At 39.3% G+C, this 19400-nt stretch overlaps 2 protein-coding genes across 3 annotated transcripts; both read left to right on the forward strand.

Annotated features, from left to right (window-relative positions):
* The first annotated feature begins 1394 nt into the window (after nt 1–1394).
* gal3st1a (galactose-3-O-sulfotransferase 1a) lies at nt 1395–8755 on the forward strand. Its single transcript, XM_042488915.2, has 3 exons — nt 1395–1762; nt 4977–5127; nt 5611–8755. The coding sequence occupies exons 2-3, from the start codon at nt 5000–5002 to the stop codon at nt 6758–6760; spliced, it is 1278 nt and encodes a 425-aa protein (XP_042344849.1). The 5' UTR covers nt 1395–1762; nt 4977–4999; the 3' UTR covers nt 6761–8755.
* A 918-nt stretch (nt 8756–9673) lies between these two features.
* lztr1 (leucine zipper like post translational regulator 1) lies at nt 9674–18822 on the forward strand. 2 transcript variants are annotated; one of them, XM_088076813.1, is made up of 20 exons: nt 9674–10040; nt 10127–10322; nt 10421–10483; nt 10570–10626; nt 10720–10799; nt 10896–11004; nt 11325–11408; nt 11495–11552; nt 11656–11795; nt 11885–12086; nt 12218–12328; nt 12910–13002; nt 13124–13219; nt 13896–14070; nt 14650–14819; nt 14964–15247; nt 15740–15889; nt 17310–17415; nt 17522–17602; nt 18033–18822. In XM_088076813.1, the coding sequence occupies exons 2-20, from the start codon at nt 10171–10173 to the stop codon at nt 18147–18149; spliced, it is 2328 nt and encodes a 775-aa protein (XP_087932939.1). In that variant the 5' UTR covers nt 9674–10040; nt 10127–10170; the 3' UTR covers nt 18150–18822. The 2 variants fall into 2 exon arrangements, with proteins under 2 accessions (XP_087932939.1, XP_042344678.1); XM_042488744.2 differs by having other exon boundaries at nt 9674–10322; nt 13899–14070.
* Nucleotides 18823–19400: the final 578 nt, after the last annotated feature.

Genomic DNA, 19400 nt, shown 5'->3' on the forward strand with positions numbered 1-19400 from the left:
CCCCTCTGCCCTCTGCCCTCTGGAGATGCTGCTGTGATCGTGCTGGGCCAAAGGCCAGGCCAGTCATGTCCCGCTCTCCTCAATCTCGCCATTCAGTCTGTGACACGGCCTGCCCCCTCTCACCCTGATCTGCATTCCACACATGCCCGCCCAGTCCGGGTCTCAGCCTGGCACTCTGGGTGCCTGCAGGCAAGGGCTCGCCCCGCTCAACAAAAGCAGCAGTGTCATGGCTGAGCGTGACTAGTGTGGGCTGAGCGGTGCGTCCAGTGTGGAGAGAGAGCTCACACGTACTGTAATAGATGAAGCGTTATGACCACATATTGCTGCATCCTGCCGAGCAGAGCCAAATAGACTTGTTGCTCTGGGTTGAATGTTCATTTTATTCTCTATTGAAAGGTCTGCTGACTAGGACAACAGATTTTAAACATTGGGAGAAGACAATGAGCAGCTTGACAAGAAATTATTCAGAATTAGTATAAAATTTGTTAAATAAATCAAAAAGAAAAGACTGGAAAATAATCACAAAAAAAGATTTTAAAACAAGATATTTTTTTTTTAAATGACTTATAGGTCTAATAGGTCTAATATACAAATGTACACATGTACATATTTCCATTACAAGATTGTAAATGTAAATATATTTTCAGAAAGTTTCTCCTATTTATTACACACTACAATACACTTCTAATAATTTATTCTCTCCTTTTAGAAAACAAACAGATTTTCTGGTCATTTGCTGGTCAACTTTTCTTAATTTCTTGCAGTTTGCAGGGGAACTTATGCCAAGTTGCGCACTGCCTTTTTTCCCCAAGTTTTTTTTAAAAAATGAAACCAATATTTTTTCCTGTTTTCAGAGGTTTTAATACTTGTAAATGGTGATGACAGCCGAGATGTTGAAGGGTTATTGCATAAAACGAAAACAAAGACTAATGAGGGGGAAAAGTGCTATATAAATGAAAAATAATAATAATAAAAAAAAACACTTTGAGCATGTACAAAGTATTGTCAATCCAGGCTGTGTGGGTTGCTCAGTTTGTTTAGATAATTGTCTAATCTGTTTGTTTTTTTATATCTGTGCTGTGTGCATTCCTGCTATAGCTTGTGTAGACACAGCTTGCTTAATGAGCATTTCAAAGAATACAGACAGAGTGGTCTTGATCAAGTGGTACAATTAGAGTCTTTGTGCTTTCTGCATTTGTTCTTTTTATGCTGTTTTCCGCCCCACCTATCAGCTTGCAGCTCAGACTCCAGTGTCCACACTCAATAGCCCTCTGTATGGAGACACAGAATAGGGACTATACAGCCTCTCTCCTCCCTCCCTTTCTGTCTCTCCCTCCCCTCCCCTTTCTACACTCGCTGACAAGTGCTCGTCCCCTGACAGAGACCCTGACGTCACAGGTGGCAAGATGAGCCTCCCTGCAGAGCTTTATTCAGCAAGATCAGTTTTTGGAATTGAAAGTTGAGGGGGGGGGTCAGGCGGCAGGTGGCCCGAGGCATCAGGTGTGCATGCTGGGAGGCAGGGAGAAAGAGGAGAAGAGGAGCAACCAGATGAATGAGTTCTGTGACACCGGGTTTTGGATAAGGGGAGCGCAGAACTGTGCTGGGTCTCTAACAGCATGTGTATGTCAAGATCAGACTTAAGAGCGGCTGCAGGAGGGAGAAAAACCTTTATTAGTAATCTGGAACTGGATGCAAAAGAGGAGGACAATGCAGTTGGACGAGAAACACTTTCATTAGTTTCTCTTTGGATTTATGCATGAGGGTAAGAAAGCCGTCTTTTGTTTAACTTATTTTGTGTTTTTTAAAAAATGATAATGGTATTTATCATTTAGTTGGAAAAATAAGATTATACTAAGCAACACTCAGCTTTGTAATCACTTGAAATGCAGACAATGAAAATCATTAAACATAATCCAAAATGTACTTTCAATATTTGCTCTTTAAACAATATTTCTCTTGATCTAGAGTTCCTATTATATCAGAACATTAAATAAATATGGGGGTGTGGTGTGCAGCTGTACAAAGCTCAGGATAAATGTAGACTGTAAAATTTCCATTAGGAAGTCCTAATGTTAAATAGATGACAGAACATTTGAAGATATAAAATGAAATTATAATACACATCCAACAAAGAAACACATGGAGGTGGAAAACGTAAAGAAAATAACACCTATTAAAATGGACTCTACATTTGCAGCTTCAACTAGTCCACCTGAAACCAGCTTTGTCCTCAAACATTTCCCAACAGAGTGGCTTCTGATGGCGGACAGAAAGAACTCTCACAAGCCTCCATAATACCCCCTTTACAAAGTCCAGACAAAGAGCAGAAATAGCCCTTTTAGCTGTGTTTGGGTAGTAATATTTGTATAATGCTCCGACGATAAGACTGAACCTAAAATATACAGTTCATAGGACCAAAGTGCAAGTAGTAACTCAAGGCTGAAGGCTGAAGGCTTAAGACGTCTACCTCAAGCCATGACCCAAAGCTAGACCAAATCCAAAAAATGAATAATAAATGACAATTGGACACCAAATAAGGGACACTGTGCTTAAAACAAGGCTGGGATTAAGTCTGGATTTTTTTATGGTGAAAAGGCTTTCATAATTACAATTCATTAAAACTCAGGTATGTGATTTACAAACATGATAATGGACAAAAGTCACCGAAAGAAAAGGAGAGAAAATGCCCCAAACACCATATTAGGTGATGGGCACCACATCCACCTCTAAACAAAGATAGATGAACAAAAATAGAAAGCAACAACTTGCTCTGTCTGGGCAGTGTTGCCAACTAAGTGACTCTCTTGCTAGATTTAGTGACTTTTCAGACTCTCTAAGCGACTTCATTTCTCTCCTGTGCCATGCAGTGGGTGTGGGACAGGCAGAGTAGAGGAGACGCCACTTCCTGTCAGTTGTTGTGAGTTACATTGATGTTCTTGTCTTCTGGATTTGAAGTGAAACAAAGCAGTGCACTATAGTATAAGCAACATAGCTCTGATGCCATTCAAATGTTCTCCTTTTCTATTGAATCTAAACCGGTGAACTTTTAATGCTGCATTAATGCACAATGGTGCAAATGAGTGTGTGACATCATCTGGCAACTTTAAGCGACTTTTGGAGTCAGTGTTTGTTACTTTCATTGGAAAAGAGTTGGTAACACCAGCACTGGGTTTAATATGGATTCTTAATCTCTCAAATTGTTCTTCTCATGACCACTCAGATTTATTTGATGACCTTTTGGAGGGGCTCGAACCACTGGACTAAACTACTAAAAACTGTATATATAGTATTTCAAAACTAGCTCCACCTCCAGCAGCTACAGCAATATTAGTTAATAAGTCACAGTGGCCATTTTACTGCAGAAAGAGTACCTTTACTTTTGATACCATAGGTATATTTTGCTCAGTACTTTTACTTAAGTAGGATTTTGAGCGTATGTCTTTTATTTTGTAATGCAGTATTTGTATTTGATTTATTTTAATCTATTTGATTGGAACAAATACAGCATACATAAAGAATCGCAAAACACGTATCCAGTAAAATGTATCACAATATGTATAGTTGCTGCTGCTAACTGCTTTATATTTTAGTGTTGGTGCTTGTATTTAAGATGATCTGAATACTTCTTTCGCTGGATGTCGATACCATAGAAGAAGTCCTCCAACTCAAACAACAAATAGGTAACAAAGACAAAAATGCCATCACTGAAATCTGATTTTCAACCAAATCTTTACACATTTGATTGAAAAGAAATAAACTTAAAACTTAGTAATAAAAACAGAAAACAATGTTCCTCCTCAATTTGGCTGAAAATTCCAGGTGGTCAGTGTCACTTTGTTACCTGTGCAGCTGAGTCAGCAGGTGGCTCGTCTTACGGCAGTCAGCAGGGGGTATTGCAATATCACTTTCCACAGTGCTGCATTATTTATTTTTTTTGGGGCAGCTGAGGAACACGGGGTTGGTCATTTCAAGTGGCGAGTCTGTCATTTTGTAGCTCACCATACAATTTTAAGTGTACCCTGTGTTCATGAAGGTACGTGAGATGAGGCTGATCTGTGCAAGGTGAGTGTGTGTGTGTGTGTGTGTGTGTGTGTGTGTGTGTGTGTGTGCTTGCGTGCATGCGTGTGTCTGTGTGTGTGTGAGCGTATGCATGCAAGCACGCGTACGTGTGTGTAATGTACATATGTCTGCTGTATTGTTAATGTATGCCTCTTTGCTGTGATGTTATAACATGAGGGAATGACAATACTCTGGGAAAATCTTGTGAAAACACATGTATGTTTAAAATACACTGATGTATCTTCTTGTGGGTGTTAAGTCATGAGAACCTTAAATTATGATCCACCTGGTGACAGTAATGTCGCCTATTGTAAAACATTATGTGCTTGAATTGACACCTCACTGTTACATTACAATTTTAGGCTATTGCACTGGATGCTTTATTACCTCCACCAAGTTCATTTTTTTGGTTTCTTTGACGGTTTTTTATCTGTCAGCAGGATTTTGGAAACTACTGGCCCAATTGTCATGGAAGGGTGTAACATGTACCTAGGGAGAACCCATTACATTTTGGACCTGATCTGAATCACGGGGCGGATACACAAGTTGTTTTTCACTTTCATTGCAAGACAGAGCTTTTGACCTTGGCAGAGGTCTTGGCACTCTCCAAGTGCCCTCCTAGTATTTTAATAGTGCTCACGTTATTGTGTCCACTCCAGCAGAAACCAGAGAAGTAAGACTGTAATCTATAGGGGTGCTTTACACTTTAATTTATTTCCAAGTCATCATCTGAATTAATCATTCAAAGAGGTGTCATTGTGTCCTCAAAGCTTTGACTCTTAATAACAGAACAAGCAAGACTGAAACAATATAAAACATAGAGGGTGTATTGTTTCTTTCTTTGGAATAACAAAAATGTCAGCTAGTAGAAAATGCTTTCAATGAGGATGATGAAGATGATGTTGTGTGTTTTTAAGGTAATCATTGAATCTGCTGGACCATGGCTGGCAAGCAAGGGAGGCAGTGGAGGTCCATTTGCAAAGGCCTGGTCCTGGGGACCCTCCTGACCAGCTGCATGATCCTGCTGTACTGCCTCTCCATTCCACAGATCCACTTCAGTCTGCCTGAGTAAGACTCAACTCACCAGTGTTCATACGTCCTGTAAAAACATGATGTAAAACTTTTTTCCTCAGTAATTACTAAGCTAAAACATTTTAGCTAAACATTAGTTCATGGGTGGATTATGAGACAACGCCCCCTTTGTCATTACTTTGTGTCTCTTTGTGGATGTTTTGCACATTTTTGTTACGATTTTGCATCTTTTTGCAGTTCCTTTGAATCTTGTTGTGGTCCTTTTTATGTCTCATTCTAGTCAGTAAGTGTTAATTTGAGGAATATTTTGCAAGTGAAGATGGGAGGGGCCCTGGTACTTCGGGCCATCCATGGATTAGTTGATGGACAAACAATAATTTCATATTATTCTCAAGCAACATTTTTTTGATTCAAGTCTCTCATATGTGATTTTTTTGATTTGCTACTTTTCTTAATTTTGTGTGAGAGCACATTTCATCAACAATATCAGCACATTTAACATCGTTTTCCTCTCTGTAGGGTTCCAGTGCCTTACTCTTGTGCCCACCGTCCATCACAGCTCCACCCAAGATCGACCACAAACAGCTCACAACAAACCACAGGCCAGACCTGCACTCCTAAAGTGGACGTCATGTTCATGAAGACCCACAAAACAGCCAGCAGCACCTTCCTCAACATCCTTTTCCGCTTTGGGGAGAAGCATCGGCTCAAATTTGCCTTCCCTGACAGCAGAAATGACTTCTTCTATCCATCCCTTTTCCAGCGTTCCCAGGTTAAAGACTACAGACCTGGAATGTGCTTCAATATTATTTGTAATCACATGCGTTTCAATGCACCTGAGGTGGCCAAGTTGCTACCATTGGACACTTCCTACATCAGTATTCTTCGAGATCCTGCAGAGCTTTTTGAGTCATCCTTCCACTACTTTGGCCGACTGGTGCCTTTTACCTGGAAGATACCAGGTGACGATAAGCTAACTGAGTTTCTGCGTGACCCCCATTACTATTTTGATCCAGAAGGATTCAACTCTTTCTACCTCAAGAATCTGCTGTTCTTCGACTTTGGACAGGACAACACTCTAGAGCTGGATGATCCACAGGTAGAAGAGGGAATAAGATTCATCACTGACCGCTTTCAGCTGGTCATGTTGGTGGAGTACTTTGAGGAATCACTCATCCTGCTCAAGAATGCCCTCTGCTGGGAGATGGACGACGTGCTCTTCTTCAAGCTCAACGCCCGCAAGGGGTCCACTGTATCTAAACTCACCCCTGACCTGAGAGCGAGGGCTCTTGAGTGGAACGCTATTGACTGGAAGCTATACCAGCATTTCAACCAGACTTTTTGGAAGAAAGTAGATGCATATGGACGTCGGCGGATGGCTAAGGATGTGGCAGAGCTCAAAAGAAGGAACGCAGAAATGACATCAATCTGCATCGAGGGGGGTCGAGCTGTAGAGGCTGGAAGCATTCAGGAGACGGCCATGCAGCCCTGGCAGCCCATTGGAGAGAAGTCCATCCTGGGTTACAACCTGAAGAAGAACATAGACAAGGGGCATCGGAAATTGTGCCGAAAGATGTTGATGCCAGAGCTTCAGTACTTAACAGAGCTTGGGGTCAACCTGTGGATCACCAGGCTGTGGGGCCACGTCCGAGATATCATTAACTGGTGACTAGACATGTGAAAAAGAGGGACCAATTCAATAAAGACTGTATTTAAAGAAGAGGACTGTGTGGCTGATAGAGTAAAAGGTTAAAGGTCTCTGTCACATTTCAATCTTATGGCGTGTCTCATTTTGTTGAAATGTATCCACACTGACATGATTGTGCGCTGTAATATATTGATGGGTGCTTACTAAAAAATAAAAAAAACCTTAGACCTCACAATCTACAAATACTGATCCAGTCTACTCCACACAGTTGAGGCCTAGTGTTGTTCTCTATATCTGTGAGTTGTTCATCTTCTCAGATGTGAGCTTGTCCTAATGGAGCAGATGAGTGAACAATGAAGTGCACGATAAGTTTTATAAGCCCTTTAATGGTTGTCTAGGCCCAGACCTCTGAATATGCCCACTCCGACGAGTTAGTGTTGACTTATTTGTCTGGCATCATGACATTAAGCAGCAGTTTCTTGGTTAAAATGAAAAACAACTAATGAGCGCTGCTCATTGCCACCGGACAGCACCACGGATGGGACTGACGATTTCATTTCACAACAGTCAAAATGTTGTGAAGCTGTTGCCGAGCGGTGCGCCAGAACCAACGAGGAGCAATAACAACTATTACAAGCCCTATAGACAAGATAAAACAGGGATGTTAACATGGCTACATATCAGTGTGGACTTAAAATGCTGTTAGATTCAGACTCATACATTGGTCTTCAGCAATTGTCAAGGGAAAATCGAATCCCCCTCCCTCACAGAAATCATTTAGAGTAGACATTATGTCATGCTAAAGATTGAAATGAAAGGTAACAAGTTGGCAATTCTGTCTGATATCAGGCAGTTTGAATGGAACAAAGACAAAGATGTTGCCATCCCTGCCAAATTTTTATGGGTGTTAGGAAAGAATGGTACTTCATTTTGATCAAAATATTATTTAAACCCCAAAGTTAGTCCCCCATCTTCAAGTTTTTAGAGACTGAAAGCCAATTAAGGGCTAAAACACAGATTTTAAAACAGTGAATGTCAGCAGTATTACATCCCTGAGTCTTTACTGTCTATGGAGGACAAAATCAGACATAATTTTAAAAATATGTGAGCAAATACAAATCTTTCTGATGGCAGACATTTTCATGTCATAACAGGCAAAACATAGGTGCAACTTATATCATTAAAGATGGTTCTGTTCCCAGAGCTGCTTCAGTACACCTAAATCAAATGTAGCCATCGTTATTATTATTAATTACATCTGTGATTTAGCTGCAGCAGCATGTAAAAATGTCTGTCATGAAAAACATCTGATAAATGATATGCAATAAGAAAGTGATTCAAGAACAATGCAATCAAGACAAAAAATAGTGTCCTCATTTATTTATCAGTTGTAATGGCATATGATATATATATATTGAACTATTTTGCTATATTATTATATATATAATATTATATTATAATATAACATTATAACATTTTCACTTTTTCAGGGCACTTGTAGCCAATTCTCCTCTTCTTCTAATGTCACAATGCTAATATTAATAGCTTGCCAAGTGTTTTGGCAGGTAAATTTATGATGTGGTGGGACTCAAATCATTGTCAGCCAAGTAAGGTAAATCCTATCTAGAAAGGCAATGTGACAATTGCTAACAGTGCTAAACACCACCTACATGTACACAGTCTAATCATAGCCTGCAGAAACAAAGAGAATTAAACTAAAAGAAACATAGTTTTTCCAATAAATGCACAGCATCATTATTTCTTAATTTATGTCCATTCACATACACAGTAGAACTATTCTGTTTCTATATTTTTTGTTTATCATGTTTTGTATTTAATAATGGGTTCAATTATTAATTAATGTATCTGTAAATTACTGATTTTGTCCTCCATAAACCTCTGTTATTTTGACAATATATGATAATCTTTTTATCCTCAAAATAAATTGAAAATGACATGTAATGTTGATGTTTTAAATGTTATGTCTGATTCATAAAATTGACAGCTTCCTCTCTATCTGTGACTGTGTCATCATTATTACTTTATGCATAATAAGCAGCAAGATTGTTCTTGGTCTATTGTGTATGAATGTATATGACAGCCTAACTTTTTGAGTATGCTGGAAACAAACCCAACCCAATTCCTGAGTAAGTAAACAAATGTTGGCAGGGGCCATTGGGAATTTACAAAATGTAAGTGGGTTGCCTTTTAAACTAGAATGAGGTGCAGATAGTACACAAAAGATACATAAGGATTTAGAAAAACATAACATGAAAAAAACCCCAACATGGAGCAATATTTCATAAAAAAAAAACAGTACTGTTAATAGCCTAACATTAATTTATTAGGAAATTAAAATGAAGACATGACCCTAAAAAGCTATCATCAACATTTATAACTTTGCTGACCTCGTGGCTTATTGGAAAATGATAACTGTATGGCCCTTTATTAATGCCTGTTTCCTCTTTGAGGTTTTTACCAAACAACTGAGCACAAAACACATAATATAATATAATATAATATGATATAATGTACAAAGCCTGAAGACAGTATTCTGTCATCGAAATGGCCTTCATTCAGTGAGGTGCACCATAGTCTAGAAAAATTGTTTTTCTTGTATTACTCAATTTGCTTTTCAAATGCAGCATGATAAATACGGGTGTAGAGTTATTAGATTTTGATTTGTCTTCATGATAATGCCAAAAATAATGATCAGGTCAATATTAGAATATTTTTCTTTATTTTATTGCCATTACTTTCATTGAAAGCAAACATAACATTCTCTGGGCATAAAGTGAAATCAGAGTTAATGTTATCAATCGCAAATCTACTAATTTACAGTATACCTATACAGCCTATGAGTGTTTTTTATTGCTGTATTAAGAGACAATAAGGTTGTTTTTTTACATTGCAGGAAGTGAAGTACTCAGCAGTCTCGCGCTCGGGGGCGTGGTTGGCCGTCTGAGCTCTTTGATGACAGTCCCTTGTTTTGCTAGTTAAAAGTTAGCTTTTGTAGCTAGTGCTTTTTTGGGCGAGCTCACTTCATATAAACATTCAAGCTGAAGTATCGGATAAAGCAGACATTTTACTGTAATTTGCTTTCCGTTATTTGTATTCGCTCAAACAGTTAGCTTTTGTTTTTCAGCTTAGCACGAAGCTAGCTAGCTAGTACGGGCTAGCTATGCGGCTAATATTCGTTTTTAGCATCGCGAGGAGCTAATGTGGAAGAGGCTAACTGCCAGCTGTAAGACTAATCCTCCTAACGTGAATAAAGCGGTCTTCATTTTCTTTTTCCTGAAAGGTAATAATCAGACAACTAACGTAGCTGTGGCATTAGCGCTCACGCTGGGCTTTTGACGATGGCGTTAACTATGGACGTCCCTGCAGATGAGTGGCCCTGAGAAGTGATTCAGCCGGATGATTTAGCAACAATGTCCTGCAAATCAACCAAGGTGGCCCCGAGTGTTGATTTCGACCACAGTTGCTCCGACAGCGTGGAATATTTGACGCTCAATTTTGGCCCATTTGAGACAGTTCATCGCTGGAGAAGACTCCCTCCGTGTGATGAGTTTGTTGGTGCAAGGTAACATGTTGACAGATGAGTGCTTGCAGATGTGTCTGACTTCACACTTGCATATTTACAGCACTTCATTCACCCCGAACTTCATTTTCTCTATTTAGACGCAGTAAACACACCGTTGTGGCATACAGAGATGCCATTTACGTCTTTGGGGGAGACAATGGGTGAGTAGCACTGGGCAGTGACTGGCATTTTTCCCTTTACACTGACTGTCCAGTTCATGACATTTTCAATTTGTGTCACCAAACAGGAAGAATATGCTGAACGACTTGCTCCGTTTTGATGTGAAGGACTGCTCATGGTGTCGGTAAGATTGCAACAATGCATCATTTCAGCTTAAATAAGCAATTCAAAAAATGACAGGCTAAAACTTATTACCTCTGTTTCATATTCACTTAAGAGCCTTCACCACTGGAACTCCACCTGCTCCCAGATATCACCATTCAGCCGTTGTTTATGGCAGCAGCATGTTTGTTTTTGGTAACTTTTTAAAGCTTATGTTCCTCATTATCACTTCATTCATTCCTTAAAATCAGGTGATATTAATGCTGTAATGTTTGACTTAATATTTTTCAGGTGGCTACACCGGAGACATCTACTCAAACTCAAACCTTAAAAACAAAAATGACCTATTTGAGTACAAGTTTGCAACAGGGCAGTGGACTGAATGGAAAGTGGAGGGGAGGTAATGTGTTTATTGAAATGTTCTAGTTGTGTTTCCAGGAGAGTTTTAGATATTTTTTTTTTCAAAGCTTGTATGCGACTGATGATTTTAGCTTTTCCTAAAACAAATCTTGAATTTACTGGTTTATTTTTGATTTTTTTTTTTAAATGGATGAAAAAAACTTTGAGGGAATTTCAAGGGTACATATCACCTATATGGGAAAATGTTAAAACCAACCTATTCCTTTTCAAAACTTTTGTATTACTGTTATCAGTAAAAACCAAAAACTCAGCCAGTTGAATATCAGAATTCAGCCCTACTGTCCTTTGTCTCTGTTTCAGTTTGCCAGTGGCGAGGTCTGCGCATGGGGCCACAGTATACAGTGATAAACTGTGGATATTTGCTGGCTATGATGGAAATGCCAGGTGTGTTTGTATTTTTAATTGTTTTTAATAATTGGCACATTGTTTTTTTGCATATGATATTGACAGATAATTCCACCCTTGTGCAGGCTGAATGACATGTGGACCATCAATCTGCAAGACCGGGAACATGCGTGTTGGGAGGAGGCCAGTATAACGAACTAGAACCAGAAGGAAATTTAGAGTACGATGCTCACCAGCACTGTACTGTATGTGTTAACTTCTCTGTTTCTGCCCTTGTGTCCATCAGATTGATCAGAGTGGTGAGATTCCTCCATCTTGTTGTAACTTCCCTGTAGCTGTATGCAGGGACAAGATGTTCGTGTTTTCCGGTCAGAGTGGAGCCAAGATTACCAACAACCTCTTCCAGTTTGAATTCAAAGGCCACATGTGAGTAACCGTTTTTTATCTATGGGCTTTACTTTACAGTCTGTAATTGACATGGATAAATGGAACCAATCATTACTCTTTCTTCTCAGGTGGACACGCATCCCGACTGAACACTTACTGCGGGGCTCCCCTCCACCTCCCCAGAGACGTTATGGTCACACTATGGTTGCCTTTGACCGCCACCTGTATGTTTTTGGAGGTGCAGCTGACAACACGCTGCCCAATGAACTGCACTGCTACGATGTAGATTCTCAGAGCTGGGAGGTAATCCATCCCAGTATGGACAGTGAGGTATGAACCATTTGTCTTTACAACAAACTGTCATAGACGATGGAAGTGGTTAAATGATATCACAAATGAAAACATTTTGAGCAACATTTTCGAACAGTCTCCTTGCACTTTCTCTGTCCCTGGCCCCTCAGATGCCCAGTGGGAGACTCTTTCATGCTGCTGCTGTAATTCAAGACGCTATGTACATCTTTGGAGGAACTGTGGACAACAATGTGCGCAGTGGGGAGATGTACAGATTCCAGGTTAGTGTCAAACAAATTCCGTGTCAAAATTTGGGGTTTCGCAGCATTGACAAAAACAGTGGTATTTAAAAATGAGATAGTGACATCATGTTAATAATACAGATATGATAATATCATGTAAATAATCCAGCCCCACCTTTAATTATTTCTGTTATTCCTGTTCTCACATTGTATCTGGTTGCCTTTTCACTATCTATTACGAGTAATTGCTCTTTTTGTATGCATTTGTACAGTTATAATTACTGTCTCTCTCTCTACACTAGTACTTTGAGTTTAATTCATCAGCCAAAAAAAGAGAAAAAAGCAGATTAATTTGACTAATAGTGTTATTGTTATTTTCTTTTTTAAAAATATCTATAGATATTGCAATAATAGTGTTATCATAAACTCTGTTGGCCACAATAATTGTGTGAATTTGATATTGTGCCAGCATTAGTTGAAAAATTCAAGAATTAGCTTTAAATATTTTTGCTTCATGTGGGCACTGTGGTCTAAAGCAATACTTGAACTGTCAAGCTTGTTCAGAGAGTAATTTAAATAGTTATGTACCTCTTGAGAATATTATTTTTATCTTCTCGCAGTTCTCCTGTTACCCAAAGTGTACTCTCCATGAGGACTATGGCAAACTGTGGGAGAATCGTCAGTTCTGTGATGTGGAGTTTATTCTCGGCGAGGTGGGTTTGTGATGCTGAGAGTCTGTGACTCTAAACAGATGATTAAAATTAAAAAGTGACAATCAGATTATCCAACTAAGATGATTTTTCCATGTTTGCCTCCTTATTGTGTTGTTTACAGAGGGAGGAGAGAGTCTTGGGGCATATTGCCATAGTGACTGCGAGATGTCAGTGGCTGCGGAAGAAAATCCTGCAGGCTTGGGATAGGCAGCGACAGGTCGGAGCAACGCAGCAAATACACTATATGTCCTCTGAGACAAGGAGGGACTATTGGTGTTGCCAAAAACATTTGATGAGAAAAATCATGCAGAAGCATTTGTAGTTTATTTCACTTAAATGTCTCACAGACCAGGAAAACACAAACACAAATGTCGTGAAGTGAAGATTATCAGATTCCCAAATGATCTCTACCTTGATATGTCAATACTGAATAGTACTTTTATTGACATATTTCCCAGCTTCTGTGTTGTCATTCAGATGCCCAACAGCCATAAACTCACATAAGGTCAAACTGGCAAAGAGCAGAAGAGTTTGGTCCAAATGAGTTTCTCCAATCAAGAAAGGATGATACTGCCACATTATTGCATATAAAAAAATATTATTGCTGCATTGATTGTTTGTCCCATCACTATCAACCAGGCACATAAGGGGAGATCAAGGGTGACTTCATGTACAAATTAAAGCTTCTATGAGCTAAATCTGAATCTGTGCTTTAAAACTGATAAAAGGTCTTTGCCTCAAACAATTTTTATCCTAAGGTACCATGAAACTAAGTTTTCTGCACAGAAAATGCTGTTTTTCTTATTCAGTGTTTAGTGTATAAGAGGTCACTGGAATGCTAAACAAAGTGTTAGATGTTAAAGTGTTACATAATCCGCTGTCTTTGTGTGCAGAAGACTAAACAGGACAGCAGCGAGGAAAGTGATGAAGGGGCAGCTGGAGGCCAGAGGGATATCCCAGCAGGCAACAGGCCGATGTTAGAGGTGTCCATCAGGGAAGCGGAGGCCCAGCCTTTTGAAGTCTTAATGCAGTTCCTCTACACGGACAAGATCCAGTACCCACGCAGAGGTACCTCTCTCTTCTTGGTTAACCTGTTTGTCAGTGTCTAGATTGTAACTGCAGAAAATCTATGGACAAATCTTTAAAAAAAAAAAAAGTGTATATCTATTTGTGGTGTGCTTTTGTGAAATGGAGTAGAAGAAGTCAAACAAAATGGAAATATCAGACATTTAAAAAATATGTTCAAAAGTAGATTTTTTTATCTTTATATTATTTCTTATACACCAAATGTAAGGCATGCTAATGAAGATTTTTTTTAAAATGGTTTTCTTTTTTCTATATTGGGATTGTGTTGCTGATTACACACACACACACACACACACACACAGAGAACAGAGTGGTTTAGGTGTGGGGATGGATGCTGGGGTTAGTTTATAATTGTGGATTCATAGGTTAAAATAGAACAGGGGGGAAGACTAGACAAGCATTTTAATCTTCTTAATCCTTTTCAGATATGACATGTAAAAATTATGTTTCTTATTAAAAATCTGTTTTATATGTGAAATAAATATATTCAACTTCAACCTCAAATCTCCAAGAGAGACAAGAAAAATCACTATTTCGTCCTTTCCTTGCTTGTCTCCATAGGTCATGTCCAGGATGTTCTTCTAATTATGGATGTTTACAAACTGGCCCTTAGTTTTAAGCTTTCTCGCCTGGAGCAGCTGTGTGTGCAGTACATTGAGGCATCTGTTGACCTGCAGAACGTTCTCAGTGTTTGTGAAAATGCCAACAAGCTGCAACTGGACCAGCTCAAGGTACCTGTGGATAACTGTTTGACCAACTTTACACCATCTGCAAATGCTGTTTTTACTGCCCTCCAGTGGTTATTTATTTTATTTATACTTCCAATCAAAAGAGCCAATCATTTATTTTGACTGGCATGCTATTTCGTCCTTCAGGAACATTGCCTTAACTTTGTGGTGAAGGAGTCGCACTTCAACCAGGTGATCATGACGAAGGAGTTTGAACATCTGTCCACACCGCTGATTGTGGAGATAGTGCGACGAAAGCAGCACCCTCCTCCCAGGTTGTACTCAGACCAGCCTGTGGACATCGGGACGTCCCTGGTCCAGGACATGAAGGCTTACCTGGAGGGAGGCGGCCTGGAGTTCTGCGACATTATCCTGCTGTTAGACGGACACCCGAGACCTGCTCATAAAGCCATACTGGCAGCCCGATCCAGGTAGACAAAACACAGGTCTTATGATCTGCTTTGTGCACATGCAGCAGCTAGATCAAGTTATCAGATTTCTGAGTTTTTATACATTTTGGTGTGATGATGCTGACCTCTCAAAATATTGAATGTGCTTAGAAGCTGACTCTTGCTGTCGAAAGAGAAAAAAACCCTAAAGCACCTTTAACTTTTAATGGCAAAAATGTGCCATCTTTAGGTTTTAATGATACAATTTCAGACTTTCCGATGGAGAAATGTTGTAGTTGTTTGCTGTCATTTCCGTCTGTGCCGTAATCCAAGGTTGTTATTTGTATAACAATTTAATTAAAGAAGATGTATGATTATTTCACCATATACCCATTTTATACTCCCGTATAGATGTATGAGTTGTTGTTGTTGTAATTGAAGAAGTTTATAAAGTAAACCAGTGACCTCCAAGAAATGCATTTTGTGTCATGTGAAAATCTGACGCTTCATTACGTTTCTGTTTTTACTCCCCAGTTACTTTGAGGCGATGTTTCGCTCCTTCATGCCCGTGGATGGTCAGGTTAATATCTCCATCGGTGAGATGGTTCCAAGTAAGCAGGCCTTTGAGTCCATGCTGCGTTACATCTACTACGGCGATGTCAACATGCCTCCAGAAGATTCCCTGTATCCTTCTTAAATTCAGACTTTTTTTCTGTCAGGGTCTACCACAATGTCAAAAAGAACATCTGATAAACATTTCACAAATGAAAAGAATTTATGAGAGAAACCAAATCCTTTGGATGAGAACCATGGTGGAGTCATGGTGAAATGAGGAAGTTGTAAGCACATACCAGTGTGTGATAAGCTGGCAGACCTGCCAGTCAAGTCAAATGCACTCAAAACATGCCGCTCTTACAGCTGTGATATCTTCTCTTCTGTTGAGATTCTAAACTATTGCAGAAAAAAATGATTGACTTTTATTTCTAAAGAGGAGGTGGGGATTTTTGTACAGTCATTCTCAGTACAGTCAATACCTGTGAGTGGCCCACCTGGCGATGGATTAAAGGCTTGTATGGGAGAAGCAGACATGAGTACCGCCAAGGTAACTTAAGCAGTGTACTGCTGTGGACTGGGGCAGCAGCAAAGTATTTCTTACCAACATGAAACAAATTATTTTAAGTATAAGTTTACCTTATAATGAGAATATTTTCCCCGTTTTACCTTGCTGCAGACAGCCTGTTCTGACAGGGAAACCATAAATGGCTTCAATATATGATCTCGTCAATCCATTGACAAAAATTTAGCTTGCTTAACAAAGGAGCTGCTGGTCTACCACTACTTCAATCAATTTGTTTGTGTTCTTTAGTTAATCCAAAGCAGCACTTTAAAACACCAAAGCCATACAACAAGACAAACTAACTAATCGAAGCGGCGGTAGACCAGCAGCTCCTGAGTTCAGCAATGTTAAATCATTGTTTTTCTCAATGGAGTCGGACTTTGAAGGGAGCTATATCATGGCTTCAGTTCCCTGTCTGATATCGCCATCTGATGACAAGGTGAAGGTATTCCAAATAAATCAAGTGATGGTGGCTAAAATATGTTTCTTTTTCTCTATCCCTCTACAGCAGTACATTGCTTGGCGGCACCCCAGCCTACATGTCCATACTGGGGATGTGTTGACTGCTACTTTATGTCATACACTGATTATAGATAAATACCTCATACAACCCCTGTTCAATAAATCCTAACTGCCCCGTTGAGATAAAAATCATTTTAATTGGGTTCCATTAAAACAATACAGTCACCATCTACAGCAGCTATAGGCCCTTTATTATGTTTGGACTTTATTCAACTGAAGCAGTCACTGCTTGCACAAGACTATGGAAGAACAAAATAACTTTTATAAAATTTATTTCATTAGCATGATAACTGTCTTTTGCTATGTTTATGTTCACTGTTAAAGTGCCCAATGGGTTGCATATTGTAAGCATCTACTCTACTGTCTTCACAGAAAGGTTGTGTGCAAAGTTAAACTCACACATTTTCACTGGAGTATAGCACAAACAGAATGTTTTTGTTCACTTCCTTAACCTGTGATAAACAGCTATCTGTTTGCTGCACCATATTACTATGGTTTCTCAAACAACAGGCTGCAGGCTTACTGTAAGCAGAATCTGGAGATGAACGTCACTGTGGAAAATGTTTTGCAGGTATTTATGTTTTCCCTTGAGGGAGGAGCAGTGACCTAATTTGACCATGTTGTTTTCTGATGCAGAGTGAATCATTTACTCACTCACCTTTCCCTCAATACTTCAGATTCTGGAAGCAGCTGATAAGACCCAGGCTCTGGACATGAAGAAGCACTGCCTGCACATTATTGTCCACCAGTTCATTAAGGTGGGTGGGCTTGTATCCGGAGCCCTGGGGTTTTGCTGCCCACTCACTGCAGCTGAGCTAACCCTGTAGGCTCGTCTTCTTTGCGGGAGACTGATACCTTTGGCCTCCTTGTGGATTATCCTCCATCTTCTACGTAGAAAGGAGACTGTTTACAGCCCAGCCGGCTGTACAAGCACCTCATCACACAGCGATGAGGGTCAAAGTGCCACTCTGATTATTGTTTGTTATTCAAAGAAGCACTCAATTCTCACCCTGCCTCACTGCAATGTTTGCTCTGTCGTTAATATTTCTGCTTCTTTCTGTTTATCTTCATTTTTTATGCATGAGCAATCAAGTGCTGCTTATTCCTTATTTTACTCTGTTTGACTCATTGTCTTGCCTTAATTTATGGCTCATTTTTTTCATTTTTTGCTCTCCTCCCCTCCTAAAGGTATCCAAGCTCCCCAACCTGCGGTCTCTCAGCCAGCTGCTGCTGTTGGATATCATTGAGTCTCTAGCTACACACATATCAGACAAACAGTGTGCAGAGATGGGCTCCGACATTTAGGATGACGCCGAGAGCTGGGCTCTTTCCTCCTCTCACAGAAGCCATACATCTCTGCCCCACCTACTTCTAGTCATTCCCTCTTCCCCGACACGCAGTACTTTTCTTTATGTTGTCCCTCGCATGTTTTGACCCATATACAGTAGATGCCTTTTTATCCATGTGGTATCAAATTGTTTCTCATTCTGCATCTCAATAAGAAGTGTCTAAAAAATATGTTGAGTTTATTTATTTTGATTACAGAAGAAAGGTTTTGTTCTGCTCAGTATTGCTGCTGCATTATTTAAAACAGATATGCAGTGGACTGTAATAAATTATACTTCAACTTCATCAAAGCATACTATTAAATGGATTATTTATCTATAAATCTGTATTCATCACTTGTAATCAGCTATGACACACTTAACAAGCCTGGATAAAAGGTTGCAAGGAATCAAACTCATATGAAAACAAAAAGAATGTATGTCTGTCTTGAAGCTTTTTGTTTTGTTTAATGTTATTGTCATTGGCGCACATCCTTGTAATACTAATCACCTCTTACCATTACTAACAGACGAGCTCTCTGTATCCATACGATATAGCAATGTGTATTTAGTAACATCAGTATGCTGTTATTAAACATTGACCCATGTGGGTTTCATGTATTTAAAGCCTTAATAAATCTTGTACCAAATTAGTCATGTTGTGCAGATTCTGTGTGGCCTCCCTGCACTCTGAACTCTTGGGAAATACAGAGGCAGCAGAGGCTGATCTCACTTTACACCTACACAAAAGTCTAATTTTTTTAGAGCCCCCAAAGTAAGTGAACTACTGTATTACATATTGCAGTGGGTATAATAAAAAACAGCAGTAATAATAATAATAATACATTTCTTTTTGTAGAGCACTTTGGAAGAAACTCAGTAACTTGACAGAAGTCAAAAAAGATAATAAAATGGAATACTTTAAAATACATAATAGGCACACATTACAATTCATATGAAGTATCAGGAGACACTGTTCTCTAGCTCTGACCTAACTTAAGCTGCCTTTCAAGGGACATTTAAAAATAAATATGCATATCTTCCCTTTTACATTTATCAGTAGGAGATTTGAGGGGAACATGCCACTCCCTTTATTAGCATAATGACAATATTGCCCTGGAAAGAGGGGATTGTTAGTTTTCCAATGATATCAACATTGTTTTTTACTTGAGATATTAAGCAAAATAAGACACATTACATTATGACCCTCACCAAACCATGATATGTGATA

This window comes from Plectropomus leopardus, chromosome 4 (assembly GCF_026936395.1).
Source record: "Plectropomus leopardus strain MGB_pleo_1.0 chromosome 4, ASM2693639v1, whole genome shotgun sequence".
NCBI classification, from domain to species: domain Eukaryota; kingdom Metazoa; phylum Chordata; class Actinopteri; order Perciformes; family Serranidae; genus Plectropomus; species Plectropomus leopardus.

What these genes read in the sequence shown, in the direction of transcription:
- gal3st1a (XM_042488915.2), top strand. Translation starts at nt 5,000, where the DNA reads ATGGCTGGCAAGCAAGGGAGGCAGTGGAGGTCCATTTGCAAAGGCCTG. An exon ending in ATCCACTTCAGTCTGCCTGA is followed by an intron (nt 5,128 to 5,610) that starts GTAAGACTCAAC and finishes TCCTCTCTGTAG; the next exon opens with GGTTCCAGTGCCTTACTCTT.
- lztr1 (XM_088076813.1), top strand. Translation starts at nt 10,171, where the DNA reads ATGTCCTGCAAATCAACCAAGGTGGCCCCGAGTGTTGATTTCGACCAC. An exon ending in CTTGGGATAGGCAGCGACAG is followed by an intron (nt 13,220 to 13,895) that starts GTCGGAGCAACG and finishes CTTTGTGTGCAG; the next exon opens with AAGACTAAACAGGACAGCAG. An exon ending in GATCCAGTACCCACGCAGAG is followed by an intron (nt 14,071 to 14,649) that starts GTACCTCTCTCT and finishes TTGTCTCCATAG; the next exon opens with GTCATGTCCAGGATGTTCTT.